General features: G+C 37.6%; 1 protein-coding gene and 1 long non-coding RNA gene across 2 annotated transcripts; both read right to left on the reverse strand.

Moving 5' to 3' along the window:
- Positions 1-1,437: 1,437 nt before the first annotated feature.
- On the reverse strand, positions 1,438-12,928 carry LOC100578467 (protein Star). The gene is made up of 6 exons (XM_003251666.4): positions 11,292-12,928; positions 6,721-6,912; positions 4,900-5,113; positions 4,361-4,525; positions 4,047-4,238; positions 1,438-3,819 (listed from the first exon to the last, which is right to left on the reverse strand). Exons 1-6 carry the CDS (start codon positions 11,363-11,365, stop codon positions 3,634-3,636), a joined length of 1,023 nt encoding a protein of 340 aa, XP_003251714.2. The 5' UTR covers positions 11,366-12,928; the 3' UTR covers positions 1,438-3,633.
- An 873-nt stretch (positions 12,929-13,801) lies between these two features.
- Positions 13,802-14,861, reverse strand: LOC102656513. The gene is made up of 3 exons (XR_003304249.1): positions 14,678-14,861; positions 14,467-14,576; positions 13,802-14,178 (listed from the first exon to the last, which is right to left on the reverse strand). It is a non-coding gene; the product is annotated as an uncharacterized LOC102656513 (long non-coding RNA).
- Positions 14,862-15,825: the final 964 nt, after the last annotated feature.

Here is a 15,825-nt window from a genome sequence, read left to right on the forward strand (position 1 = left end):
AAATTGGAATGGAAATCCACTGGATGAATAATAAAAAATAATAATAATAAATAAAGCAAGGAAATTTTAATGAAACGAACGGAGTGAATATTTTATTCTCTAATAAGATTTCATTGGACCAATAAACGTGGAGATTTCATAAGTTGAATAAATAGTAATTTACTTTCGTTTTGTCACGACTACTCGTGAGACAACTCGTCTAAAAATAGATGAAACTCGATGGACTAAATAAATAATAAAAATGGCAAGAAAATCTTAATGAAGTGTATAAGATAAATATTTTATTCTCCCTGTGACAAAGATTTCATCAAGATAACCAATCGCAAAGATTTCCACGATTCATAAACTACTGTAATTAATAACGAACTGTAATTTATCTCTGTCTTGTCGTTATTCTTCGTGAGGAAATTCGTCTAAAAATGAATAAGTAATTCATGAAAGTAGTAAATGAATAGTAGTAAAATGGCAAATAATAAATAGAAAGGAGATTTTAATGAAACGAGCATACCAAACATTTTGTTCCTTTCTTACAAGGATTTCATCAGGATGACCAAATCGTAGAGATTTCCACATTTCCAAGAGAATTTCTCGGGACGAGTTATCTCGCCATTTCCTGTACAAACATGACACGAGGGAGAATATTCCGGCAAGTATACCAAAATCTCGTTCGTGTGTGATATACGTAGTTTTGAGAAATTGTATTCGTTTTCCTCCTGAGGATTATAAATTGTTGATCAAGCACAAGAATCATTATTAAACATTCCTTCCTTCTTGTATATCGTTTCCATTCTTTTTCAAAATTTGTCTTCTTCCTTTCTTCTTCCTTTATTAAATGGATCGCAATTTTTTCGAACAATTTCAGTTGTTAAAAAAAAAAACAACTCATATTTATTTACCATTATCCAAATTCTCCTCATTTTCTTACGTTATTTTTCTAAGACGAATTTCTATCTATTGACTATAAAAAATTTAAAAGGATAAGAGCATTCATCGTGTGTTTTTTTCTCGATGCGGAACGCTCAAAGGAATGGCCGATACGATTCATGGATGAAAACGCGATGCGGAAGATCGCGTAGCAACCGAATTAAAAATAACAAGGTTTACCTACAAATTACCATATTTTCTTTGATATTTATCGTCGCAAGAAACTTGAACACGATAAAGTTCAAGGAAAGCAAGAAAAAAAAAAAAAAAAAAGAAGAAAATAACCGGTGAAAAGATTGCGGTTCGACTGGTTCTATTAACCTTATTTCTATTCTATTCAGAAAGAGAAACTTTTCCATTGAATTAACGAAATTGATATTCTACGTGAAAAGTAATACAATTCACTTTGTCACTTTATCTGCAAAAGAGAATGATGCACGAGTTTAACGAAATTTTCTATTTGGATCGGGAAAAAAGGAGAGCGGAGATATTAACAAAAAAAAAAAACCACAATTTCTCAAAATTACCGCTTCTATTTAAAAAACAAAAGTACACTTTCCAACTTTTTTCATTTAAGTATAAAAAAAAAAAAAAGAACGGCGAATTTTCAAAATATCTTAATCGTTTTCCAAAAAAATTCGTTCGTTTCTCTCAGACTTACAATGATAGAAACGTATTGTTCTCGAGGTGCTTTTTAGGGGAGGAAAAAAAGAAAATGAGTAAAAAGAAACACGCGTTTCGTCGATTAAATGAAACGATCGGGGAGACGATGGTCGATAAACTTATATTAACGTAAGTACAAAATCACTGAAACTTGTACGAGTGAGTGAGTGAATGAGTGAATGAGTGAGTGCGTATATGCGTGCGTGTGTGTGTGAATGTGTGTATACAGTTAATAAACGCAAGCACAGCGCGTAATTTTCGACGAGACCGATAGTAACGGGTCGTAGGATGTATCGTAAATTGTCTGCGATACTTACATCGTTACTTAATGTCGTATCTGCCCGAATACCGATTGAATATTACGGATAACGAGCCGATATCGAAATAGGAACGATAATTTTTCCCCGAACAGTAATTATCGGTCGAATCATCCGGCTGAAAATAAATTCGCGCTTGCTCAACACTCGATGGTGGTTCATACCGATAAACTCTATCAAGTTTATCGTAAGAAAAGTAAGGGTAATTAAGTATCGCCCGTTCCCTAGAATCGTGGATCGTTGCTCGAAGCGTCGTCACGCTGGACGCGCTCGTGAAACCGGATTTCCTCTGCTCCTGCGGAATCGATATTGGGAGAACTTTTGTTCGATGGAGCGGTTTAAATAGTAAGTCTGACGGAATTTATTATACCGTAATTACCGTTTTAACCTTTGATTCAATAGGATTTCTTGATTTCTTCGAAATGATAAGTTTCTCGCGATGGCGATTGAAGGAATTTTCATACGAAATCCTTGGTGGAGCGATGAAGGGATCGATCGATGATGTTTAATCGGACGAAAGAAAATGAAACGAAAATGCAATTTCTTGATTGTGGGTTTAAGGATAATGGTTGGCTAACCGCCCTTAATGGAAAACACCATCGATGCGAAAATCAATAACGAAAGGCAATTTTAAGCTGGAATATGATTGGTGTCAATTAAGCTCGAGCCACTTTAATAAAGAAGGTATTTTATCCCGGTCCCGTAAAAACAATGAGAAATCAAGGACTCAGTAAAGTGGCGAACGATAACATCGCATCGGCGAGGAACAGAGGAGAACCAGTTTATCGTATCCTAGTATAGCTTAACTAAGTATCGACTTACGTGCTAATAAGGCCTGTGGTGTGGGTAATCGGAATAACTCATCGATTATCATTGTGATAGCGCTCGTTGAACCGCGGGTAATGATCGAATTTTTGGTGGGGATTATTGCAATTGTCTGCCGATCTCTCTTTGACAAAATAAAATCTACGATTACTCGTAAAAATTGCACCGGTATCATCTTTGTCCGATACTGGCTTAACGTTACATTAAAACGAACCTACGCTAAAATACGAAAATATGAAACTAAATACGCTTTATTTTCTCTCTTGATTCTCTTTTTTTTTCTTTAATTTTATCTTATACTTTCGATTTCGAATCATGTGTAAGAAACTGTAAGGTATAATACGCGAGCTTTTTCGCTGCAAGAATTGATCGACGTCGGAATCATACGCCGGAAGGAGGCTCGCGTGTCGACGATTATGATCTATCAGCGTCGTGTTTTTGGGTAACGATAGTTTGGAAAATTAGGTTTTTCAGTCTTTATCACGTGTCCGTTAAATCGACGTGAAAAAAAGCAAAGAAACGGTTAATAAACGAAGAAAAAGCATAGTCTGATTCATGGATCGTTGATCGATTATTTAAACGGACAAAAGAAATCTTGTAGATTATTCTACGATCGTATGCGCGTGCGGCAAGAAATATATTATTTCCATGGAAAATAAAAGTTACGTTCGATAACGAGGTCCGTGTCGTTCTGTTTCGATAATGAAATCGAGATCATTTCGATGATCCGATTTCGCATCATCGTCGAACAAAGATCACAGACGTTGTTCCGATCGAACGATCTTTGATCGAATCACGAAAAGAAAATATTCCTGGTCGCAACTAAATTCTCCTGTTCCTCAAGGACAGCACCTGTGAACGTAGAATCGTCTAGTGTGTCGAAAGTAAGCACAGTCAAGGAAGTTCAAATCTTAAGCAACGCGTTGTACAAGAAAATCAATTTCCCGGTGTCGGTTGTGTACATCAACTTGTATCGCCTGCTAGTCATCTTATCGATCAGGCTTTTCGTCTCTGTTTCGCTATGATGAGGACTCCAACGGATAGACACCACGGATATCCTGGTCGTCTCCCAAGGAATCGTATCCAGGACCTATATACGAAACACGATCACGGTGAAAGGAAAATATTTAAAATAGAATATTTGGAATAGATTTATCTTTGGAAGAGAAGATCTTTCGACCGACACGTTAACGACATATGTCGTATCGTATAAAGATCAAAGGAAAAACTTTTTTAAGGAACGAAAGGACAAAATGTCGTCGGGGATATACATTGGAGATAGAATTTCATATAATTTCCAGTGAAATCGATAGTTACCTGGCCGTCCTGCGCATCCGGACTATCCAAACTCAGGTAATCCAAAGTGGTGGCACTATAGGCCAACAGAACGCTGTACAAAGGGAAGCATTTCAATCTCGTGGTCGGTAAACCTTCGTCCGACGACACAAGACTGTTCGGGCCCTCGCCCAATTTAGTAACTTGAACTTCGGATTCCTGGTGATAAGTAATCTGAAATTCGAGCGGATCCACATAGATACGAAATTCTCGTTAAAGTGCAGCAACAGATAATTAAAATAAAATAGATCGCGATCGATGAAATAAGAAACGTGTATCTTCTATTTCATATTTACCTCTTTGGTATCCTTATCGGTGCTGAGGCAAGCATGAAGAACTCTGGTCTTTGGGTTTCTGGTGCTTCTATGCGCCTCGAAGAAGCTTCTAGGATCTGTCAGGATCAGGACGCCTCTCCAACTTAAGTTACGTTCCAACCAGCCCGTACTAGAGATGGCGCCTATCTATAAAATCCGATAATTCGTGTATATTTTTAAGTAAAATAGATCTCTAGGTCTTCTACGATTTCCGTGTAATACGAATTCCATCCAATCGACGATCACTAATTAAAATTTCATTTCAACGAGCGAAGTTCATTTACTCCCCCATTTAATCCCAGTTATTTATTATTTAATCGATATAAAGAAATCGCATCGAAATTATTTGATCGAAACTTCTCGTTCATTTACGTTCGTCGATTAAAAGCTTTATTACGCGAGGAAGCAAATGGATGTTCACTATTTCTTCGAATTAAAGGTTAACGTTAAAAACGAATTAATTCTCGATGCTCGTTTAACATACAGATATGAATATAAATGTGAAAAAAGTCTCTTCTTACCCTGCTTATGTACTCCACGTACACACCCTCGCGTTTTCCCTCGGTCAGACCCGCCACGTACCTCTCCTCCGTTGTTTGGGTGGCGTTGGACGGATCCTGTTGCGTGGTGGGTTTCAATTGAACTTCTCTGATATACGCGACCAATTCCGGATTGTCCATCGAGACGCTGTTCAACACGTAATCTCTGGTCATATTGGCGTCGAACGCCTGCCTCCTGCAATGAAACGTTCGATTTTATGTACACACACACCAATAGACCACAGATTCTTCATTAAGTCCAACGTGTATAATGGTGAGCTGTATCTCGTTGAAATCGTATAGAAGATAGAATGATCGTTGATGGATATTCGAGTACCTCTCTGAATCTCTGTGTATCTGTATCTATTTATCGTGAGTAGTAAATGAAATGGATATTCGAAAATTCGAATCTCTGCATACATATACAATGCATCGTTAAATAAGATTTGATCCGAAATGTAAGATTTTACGAGTCAAATTTAAATTACATTTTAAATGATTAAACGATAAATTTGTGGAAGATGCATCGATAATTTCGAGAAAAAAGATTTTAAGATTGTTGAAAATATAACTTTGTAATTTACGCATATTTGAGATTGACATTTCAATAAATGAATTAATCGAGTTTCGACATTAATAATGATTTCGTTAGAAGCTCGTAAACGCTCTTTCTTTGACAGAGCTTTATTGAACAGCCTTTGTCACGAGCGTCCGAGGGAAAGGATAATCGTCGAGTGACCTAGTAATTAACTTCGTTTAACAATCGTATTTCTTCAATGTGGCTAAGGCTAAATGGAACGATCTTCGTGGATCTCGAAAGATAAGAGGACAGTTATTTGATATATCTCAAGCGTTATTAATTATTCCAGATGTATCAAATATATTTGCATACTTTTTTATTTAAACTATTTTATCATTTAGGTGATAAATATTTCCTACGATGTAAAATCCTACATTCAGTATTTTTTTTTTTTATTGCCTGCAAGATAAATCATGTCGTAAAAAAACGCAAACAGAATTCAATTTATCCAAATATCTCGTGTCAATCAAGCGTTAATAACAATTCACACAATTCTTATCAATTGAACGGATTATCCATACTTTACCACGGATCCCGGTTAACTGCGATCAAATATTTAAGATCGATAAGATCAGAAACGAACTCGAAAATTTAAACAGCTTCCTACATCATCGATCGAAATCGGCGATATCGTTCGCAATTTGTCATCCATTTTTTTTTTTCTCCTAATTGCCGTAAATTAACGCGTCGATTGTCATAATTTTCAAAGCTGCGAGGCGAACGTTGAATGGATGGTAAAAGGAGAAGAAAAGGTAATAAAAAGCGACGAGATCCGTTTAATTATTTAATCCCTCGCGATACCGTGCACGTTCTCTGCTAAATTAATGGAAGGGATAATGGGGAGAAAAGAAAAACAAAGAGAGAATAGATATATAGATAGATACAATGACAGCTTTAGGGGTTTTTTTCCAAGGGATCTTTTATTTTACGTGCTGTAAAATTGTTACGTAGCGCGTTTGATTGCACGTATCCGTACAAGATAAAAGATAAAGAAATTGAAGGATATCCCTATAAAAGAAACTTGAATCACATCTTAACCACGAATATGAATTTACAAAGCATAAAATTTTACCTCGATAAAAGAAAATCAAGAAGTAAATTTTGAAGCTAAGGATCTCGATCTTTAATATTCGTTGGATGTGTAATGGCGAATAAAACAAAGATATTTATAGGAGATAAATAAGAGTTTTAATAGAGCGATTTTACAAGGAAAAAAAATTTACCTCAAGGCCGCAGCCTCGCTCCAGACGAGGAGCAAGGCCATGGCAGTGGAAAACGCGGCAAGGAACGCCAAGCAGGGGGCCACTCTTCTCCACCAGCTTTTCTTGTAATTCGCCATCGTGGTCCCTGACAGCGTCGAGCCCGCGGGTGGCTGTAAGACCCCGGTGACTGGGGGCATCCCGGTGGGGACCATTCTGCAACCATAAAACCGTCTCCCATTAAACATTCGTTATTATACCACGCGGGAGGAAATTTTAAAGACCATTTAAAAATAACCGATTTCACGTACATTGCTGAATTTTATTTCCAATTAAAAGGAGATATGTTTAGTCGAAGGAAACGAATGAAACGAAAAGGATGTCTCGTCGAGTGATCAGCGATAATTCAATAACAATGTGGACTATTGATGAATGACAATATCTATTTTTACAGTATCTATTTTTTCTTTTATATAAATTTATCGTGGAACAATTGTGATATTGATTTTTTAAGAAGTTGACCTTTTAAAATGCCATTTGATAAGAGAATAAATCAAGGAAGTCTAGCATTTACGATGCTATTTACTTTATCCTTTTTCTTACGAAGTCTTTCAAATTTAAACAAATAATTATTGTATTGAAATAATCATAAAGTTGGAAAATATAAAAATATAGAAAATAGAAATACAATAGAAAAAAAGGATAAAGAGGAGGTGAAGAGGAAAGGATAACCTTTTAATGAACTTGCTCAATACGAACTATTGATCTTGAGTTAAAGTATTTAAAGGAACTAGCTGCAACGATTCGATTTCTCTCTACGTTAGTCCGCATCGTGATACGATCATTTCTTTGCAGTTTGACTTAACACCACGTTTAAATTAACCAGAGAATTTACCTGAGAGTCAGCATACATATTTCGTAACGCTGTTGCAATTTGAAAGGAAGCTCGATCGCGAGAAAAGACAAAGATTGATCGCAAAAAAATCAATTAATTCTTGGAGAATTAACTCGTTATATATATATCTTGTTAAATGATATAACGTGACAAAATATGATAAAATATAATGTTGATGTTAATTGCGAGGAGAAAAAAATTCAATGAAATTAAATTGAGTTTATTAAAATTCTGTTCAGCCGTATTTTAAAGTAAATTCAAAGAAAATTCACCCTTTAAGTGAAATATATCTACATTTCATGTATACTTCCTGTACACCGCCCTTTCCATTCCGTATACATAGCGATGAACGTCGCTGCTTGGCATTTCACGCGATGCATCGTGCTTCGAATGGTTATTATAACGAAGCCTCCAACCCCGATATCGCAGCAAGACGTATCCAGTCAACACACACAGTCGTAAATACAATATGAATTGTTCCGCCGCATAATGCGAACCATAATCGATGCGCTGCTTAAGCTTAGTCCCACGACCAATATGGCCGAGGAACGAAAGGAATAATCCTGGATGGAAAATATTTCATGGAAGTGAAATCAGTTTTTCGATCGAGATTTCGTAGCGATCCGGTTTATGATGTCATCCATTACGCTCGCGCGGTGAATAGCTAAACTTTCACACGAGACCATAATGCAACAGCATCTGAGTAGCTGATGCAACTCTAAGTATCTCAGTTCTGATACAACGGCCGGCCGGCCCTGTTCCCGATCGATCCAGGTGATATCGCGGTAACATCGTTATGACTTTGATGTATCGCGCGATGGATCCATTGTAATTTCATTGTAATAACAAGAAAATGGTAATCAATTGACACACGTTCCATTCCAGAAAAGATGGCCGACTTAGCGTGCACCAGGCGTGGATTTATAGAGGCAATTTGATTTACGACGAGGACAATCGAGAGAACGAGAAACGAAAGCAATGGTTATTAAAATATTTTTCATTCCCTATTTCTTTACCCGTTATATCTCATTTCTTTATATATAATACATTACACAGCTCGTTTACTCTTTTCAGACTCTTTTCGTATTTTATATATTTTCTTTTTCCTTTTTTTTGCCATTTTCCGAGAACAAGCAGAAACATTTGCAAGGGAACGACGAAGGTTTCTTGAAGCAAACCTCGTTACGTGAAAGAACGTTACACGCGGAAAAAGTGTTACATCGTGCTGCAAAATAAAAGAAGCTAATGAGGAATAGTAAAATGTAAATAGCTTCAAATGTTTTCTATCTTTCGAATGAACTTGAAAGTTATGGTAAGCAGTATTTTTCGAGAGAAACAGGAAATGAATTTTTAAATTCGTTACATTAAATAACAGCATAAAACGATGAAACTCTTGAATACAAGAAGAGCCATGTACCACGTGAAACAGCCAGATATTTCACGTTTAAACAATTGCGAAGTAAGACGCGAAACACGAGTAGCTAAGCGGAAATTGCAAACAATTTTTAACTAGACTAATTTTTCGCGTGTTCATCTACGTGAAAATATTCATACAAACAAGATATTCGACGAAAAGTTTGACACAAATTCTAGCTCAATCAAGAAGTTCGTTCGTACTTCGTCTCAGTCTAATTTCCATAAGGCCAAGATGAAAGAGAACAATTCTATACATTAAACGCCTCTTAAATTGACCGACCCAATTGTTGACGATGCTCAAATGCCTCGCTTCAATTTCCACCGTTAAAAGATCTTCGTCGTCTTTGTTGTACTTCTCGATCTTGTTTTCAATCGCTCAATCGTTTTTACGGCGCAAAAATTCGATTTAAAGGAAGATTCAAGGGTTTAGGACTGTGACAAAGGACGCGCGCAACAATACATCGAATAGGGGGAGATGAGCCACGAAATAATAAATCGCATTGAAAGTGTTTTCTTCAACGGAAGCTTTATACCTAGTTTTCAACGATTGTTACCCGAGCTTGGGATTGATAAAGTATGTAAGTACATGGAACCGAGTCTGTTTGAATATCGTTAGTGACCTCCATTGTCGTTGATTGTAGTTGATCCAATGTTTATGAAATTGAACCTGCTTTGCCATGATAATCGTGTCGTGAAAAAAAGAACGAAGATATTCTTTGGAAGTATAATATCGATTGAAAAATGGCGAAAACAAATTCTAGCTATAAAAGTTCAATAATGAAAGATGCTTTTTAACAAAAATCGAAATTTATTTTTATTAGCAATATGTTATTGTTTTCTTTCTTAATTAAATACCTACACGTATCCGAGTATACGCGAAAAGGTTGGTAAATTTATTAAAACGAATTCACTCTAACAAATGTATATATGCGTTGTATGTATATAATTGTTGTTACATGCGTGAAATTTGATCACAAATGATTCTGATACCGCAAAATGCAAATACCGCAATAACAGTTCCGCCTGCAATTTTATTAAAATTGATGCCCAATTCATACTCGAGTTAATTGTAAACAGCCTTTCAATCATGCAATTTTGCAATATCTACAAATATTTTCCAACCAACAAGTTCAAATTGTTTTATACACATAGTTTATTTTATCTTCATCATGGTGCGATCTTCTCAAGTGACTGAACGATGAAGAGATAAAAAAAATAAAAAGATAAATCCAGTATCGGGAATTTTTACTTTGTTTCGTGTCACGTCGTGATAACGAATATATATATATATAAACAAATGCAAAATCGATCCGATAGTAAAAATTCTGTTCAAAAATCTCTTGAAGAAAATGTACAAAAAATTTATTTTTCGATTTAAAAAAAAAAATAATTCGCTCAGACGTGAAACAGGCTTTATCCAATATTCGAAACAATTCATCAGGACATCAAATAACGATCATTATTTTCGCTATTTTCCTCTTTTGTTTGCACAATTCGTTGCTGATTGACTCTTTCATATCACATCTCGCGGCAAACGGGAAAATGGAATTCTGCCCGAATTCCTCAATTTCAATCAATCGATAGGTATCGTGCACGAAGATACAAGACACGTGTCGCGAGATATTTACGAATTTTATCATTGAAGAAAAAAAGCAATATAAGTTTCCTCGTTTATCTACAAACTAGTCCTTATTTCAACGTATTTCAAAACAATAAACAATGTATTTACAACGACAAAAACAAATGAGAAAATCATCCAGAGTGACATTTCTTACACGAAACGAGACGAAATTCGTGAAAGATGAAAACCACGACGAAGAAAAAGATTTGGCACCATTTCTTTGATAAGTAGGAATTAATAATCATCGTTGGAAAGAGATCATTTATAAATATATATAAATGATGAGGGAACAAAGGTATGCAAATACATATATAACTTTCAAATCACGAAGCATAACAGAGGATTGGAATTCGTTCACTTAGGAAAAGTCAGCAGGTAGTAAACAAAACAAAACTCCGCAGAGTTCGTATCCATGTCAGTGAAAACGCGGCTTTCTACAATACTACTCTTCGCTTCGAATCCCTGTAGCGAGTGCAAAGTCGAAAACAATGATCTTCGAGCAAGTTTGTACGGGAATTTGGACGTCGACATTGAAGCGCAGATACAGTTTAATATATCGAGCGGGAACAAAGTAGATGAAAAGCGGAACGACGCGGAGGACGGCGTACATAAATTTCTCGAACTGTCAGAAATTCCGTCGAGCGTTTGCGTTAAAATACGTACTTGGCTTTCACGGGCTCCATGCCGGTCCAGAATAATTCGGCAGGCGGATAGGAAGGTTCAACGGCGTACAACATTCACGTGGCTCGTCTCGCATCCCGTCCGTGACGCGACCGTCGCCTGGAAGACATCGACCAGGCTGCTTCACCAGGCCGACCTCCTGCACATCCTCTCTGCCGAGGTCTTCACGGCTGCACTCGTCCGATCCAACTGTATTTTCCTTTGTATACAACTCTCGTTTCTTTTAACGATCGACGATAAAAACAGCGTTAAAAAATGGAACGAGCGTGTCTGCCTGTTCGTTTGCGCGTGGAAACTCTTTGTGTTTATAATCAGCCGGATATTCTCTCTACCGGGCGCGAGCAAAAAACGGTTGGTCGGCTTCTCTTTCTTTCCTTTCTTTCGCAAACCGATTCACAAAACCGTGGGATTCCTTTGTTGACGTTTCGAACGCGTCGTTTCACTTGTTCACCAACTGAATTCGCGTAGGGTTTACGAAGAAAAGTGACGACACGTCTGCTGCTTATTGTTTCGATCAGAGTCGAAGTCGCGTCGCTAGAAACCGGCCCTTACGAACGTTCCCCTCGATCCTCTTTCCACGGAGCTAGAAAAGAGAGACTAGCCGCGCGAGCGTGAACGATCGGCAAACCGTATCGACGAACGTTCGGCGTCGATCGAGTGGCGGCTCGGAGGCGTCGAGGTCGAAGGAGTCGCGGAAACGAAGAGAACGACGTTCGGAAGCGTGAAGGAAAGCAACGAAGATCCGGTAAACAGATTTTTTGGACGGAGGAGCGTGTGTATACGCGAAAGTTGATTAGAACTTGGCGTGCTGCGATGGAAGGACGGGAAGCGGCGAGTGTGTGTGTCGTCGAATGTCGCACTGCAGACCGGCACACGATCCACAGCCGTCCCTGTCGACGTTTCTTCCCTCCTTCTTTTCCTTTCTTTTTCTTTCTTTCTTTCTCTCTTTCTCTCTTTCTCTCTCTCTCTCTCTCTCTCTCTCTCTCTCTCTCTCTTTCACTCTTTCCCCCCTTTTGCCTTATACTCGGACTCGCTTTCTCTCTCTCTCATACGCATACACACACACTCTCTCTCTCCCACTTACGATTCTCTCCCACTCGCACGCGTTTCGCCGGCTGGTGCGTCCCGGTGCAGACACACGACGGCGTTCGCGACGACCACGACCACGACCACGACGATGACGACGGCGGCGACGACGAGCACGTTAGCTACGATCGGTCCGTTGCGTTGGCTGACTAGGGAAGCACGCCAGAAGTCGCGCGTCGCTTCTCTTATGTTTTTTTCTCGCGTTCTTGTCTTTGAGAAACACGCGGCGCTCAACGAACCAAGCGCGATGATCTTTTTTTTTTTTTTTTTTTTTCTCTCTTTCTCTCCCCTCGTTGGCACGGAGAAGGAAATGCAAGCGTATATGCCCGTCCCGTGGCGAGAGCCGACTGCCCTCCAGCACCTGGAACGGCTGACGGTAACCGGGTACAATGCCTCCTATATCGAGTGTCCTTCTTTAAACACCAGCCCGCCATCCGTGTCCTCTCCTCGTCTATCCCCTTCAATCTCGCTGTCCCTCTCCCTCGCTTTTACGAGGACATTCCGTGCTCTCCGCTCTCCTATTAACGGCCAGGTAAAACCCAGTGGTTCTCAATACACCTATCCACCATTTCACCTATAGTTTGTGCCGTGGGTAAACTGCTAGACACACACGAGGCTACCTCGAGTTACTTTCTCTCTTGATTCCCTCCCCTCTGTTATACGTAGGGTAGCGGACTTCGGCTTAACTTACGAAGGGACACGGTTCTACGCCGTTGTTGGTCATCGTGCTCTTTACGCCTCGTTCACGTATACGTCCGGTAGCGTTGTAAAGGCGTTATCGATCCTGCAACAACTCGTGTCCGCCTTTGTGTTCTATGCTGTTGTAGGCCGCAATCCCTACGTGAAACGGTCGCTCGGTTTCTTGATTGATTCGATAGCGACGTGTCTCGTGGCTTAGGGATAGACGATCGTTACGTGTTTCGAATAGAAATAGAGATTAATTCCAACGAGGATCTCTTTACAAGATCGATTCGGGGATTAAATTTATCTTCGAAAGGGCGAATCTAACTTTGGGATATGAAAGATTCCGATGAATTTTAATAAAATGATGAAAAATTTCGGTTAGAAAACTTTTTCATAATCGTGCTTTTTTTTTACTGTCATTGTACGTAGAATATGAGGTGAATATTGTGCCTGTCTTAATTGAGGGATATAAAGTTTCAGAGGGAAGGATGAGGTTTGAGGTTCAGCTTTTAAAGTTTTTTTTTTAAAGTGAAATTTTGTTTCTTATTGCAATCCTTTTGAAAGAGACGTTTTCAGCCGATTTCAGAAAAATAAAATTCTTTTAAAAGCGTGTTATTTAATATATTATATCCTTTAAATTTACATTTTATGCATTATTATTACTTAATCAAAAAATATTTCTATATTTTTTTTTATTTTTTTAATAAATAAATACACTTTTGAAATATTCTTTGAGAATAAATCCACGTATTGTTAGTTTAACAACGACATATATTATAAAGAAATGTAATATATAATGGCTCTATAGTCGTGAAAATCTTCGAACGATATTTTTCAATTTAAAAATTTCTAAAAGTGACATCTTTTTCCCTTTGATTGAAATATCGAAATCTTTATACCTCATTGACAAAAGGATATCCATCACGCGAATGTCTATATATTACGACTCGTAGCCATTTTTATCGAAACGTTTTCCAAACATTATTTCGATGAAGCCCATTTCCCACGAATCGGAGACTATTCTAAATTGGCCATCCCGGTTGATTGAACGGGAGAAAAGAGAAGAGACTACGTTCACCCAGCTCCACTTGAGGCGAAACTGCAAAAATAAATAGGAGCCGTAAATAATTCCTCGGCCGCAGACTTCTCTTGAAAATAGAAACCTCTTTCGGATCCTTGCAGTGTATTACGATCTTTTCGTACGATGTTTCAAAAATTGTTTTAAATTTCTTTTTAAAAATTTTGCGCTAACTTTATTTAACTCCAAGTTAAATAAAGCTTGTTCGAGAAAAGGAAGGAAATTATTTAAATTTACGAAATTAACATAAGATAAGATTAAAGAATGTTTCGATTAAATTTCGATGAAATTCTTAGAACCAGCACTTACCTTTGTTTGTTCAATTTACACTGGTCTTCCGAAAGCTATTGTTTATTCAACAGTCATTAACCAATACGGGGAACGAAGCTTCTAAGTAATACATGGAACACCTGGAACCCCTAACAAAAGAACGTGTCTCTGATGAAACCTCAAACCTACATGGTACGTTCAGTTTATCAAATAAACGTGTGCAACGGAATATTAAATAAAGATGTACTACCCTCTATGTTCTCCGTGAAATACACATATACCGTTTACTGTATTACAACTCGGATCTCGGTGAACGTAATTTTGTTCCATCGTACATTTGTTATATCGAAGCGTAGATATTAATATATGAATTAAAAATTAGAGGAAAACTTGAAAGAAATATCTTTATAATAATATATCGATTTATAAATAAATCGCGATAATTAACATTTAATATAAATTCTAAATTCAAATTTTAAATTTTGCCTATTTTCATCGTATTATTATAAATATTAATTCACATATAATAAAACACGCATGTACATAGAATTTGATATAAAAATAATTTTGTACGACGAGATTAAAACACGACACGTGCATTAAAACTCCTAAAATCGAAATATGTATCAAAGAATCAATTTACATGGGAAAGGAATAAGAAAAGAAATATTCGATTAAATCATAACATTAATCAATTCGCGAAGGCAATTCGAAATGTTGAGCCAAAAGAACCAAAAGGGGATGAAGTGACGTATGTTCGTCGAAGAGGAAAAGTCGCACACCCTTCGACGCAAAAACAACGAGCAACCGAAGTGAAAGGAGGAAACAAACGTCAAGGCATCATATAGTTCGAATAATATGTATGTATGTGTGTGTGTGTGTGATACAGACCGCGTAGGTGTGTGAAAAATGCGAATTACTATTGATCGAAGAGAACGTCTGCCGCGTGTACACGTAAAAGGAAACGGAGACAGCAGCTGCGATGACGATAGGAAACTTTGTCGATGTCAACCTTCCCTTCGATACGTTTGACCAGCTTCGTTATTTCGATGAAAGCAGAACGACAGCAAACCACAATCCAACACCACCATTGTGAAGTCCTGAAGTCTTTCATGTCTTCGAAACTGTGTTGCCCTTAACGCCATTGTGACGTCATCTTTACTACACTTCACGTTTCCGCCAACATTTCAACATTTCCCGCGAGAAATCGAAGCGCGAGAACGAGACCCAAAAGGGATGAAACAATTTTTTTATCTTTGGTAACGAGATTCTCGTTATTACATTTCAGTAACGTCTTAACGATTTGTTTTAGCGCACACAAAGTGGATGATGAAATATGGATCTGGTTTCATTGAATTTCCTTGGAATATTATTTTATTCTATCGTGAAAGAAATATT

This window comes from Apis mellifera, linkage group LG1 (genome assembly GCF_003254395.2).
Source record: "Apis mellifera strain DH4 linkage group LG1, Amel_HAv3.1, whole genome shotgun sequence".
NCBI lineage: Eukaryota > Metazoa > Arthropoda > Insecta > Hymenoptera > Apidae > Apis > Apis mellifera.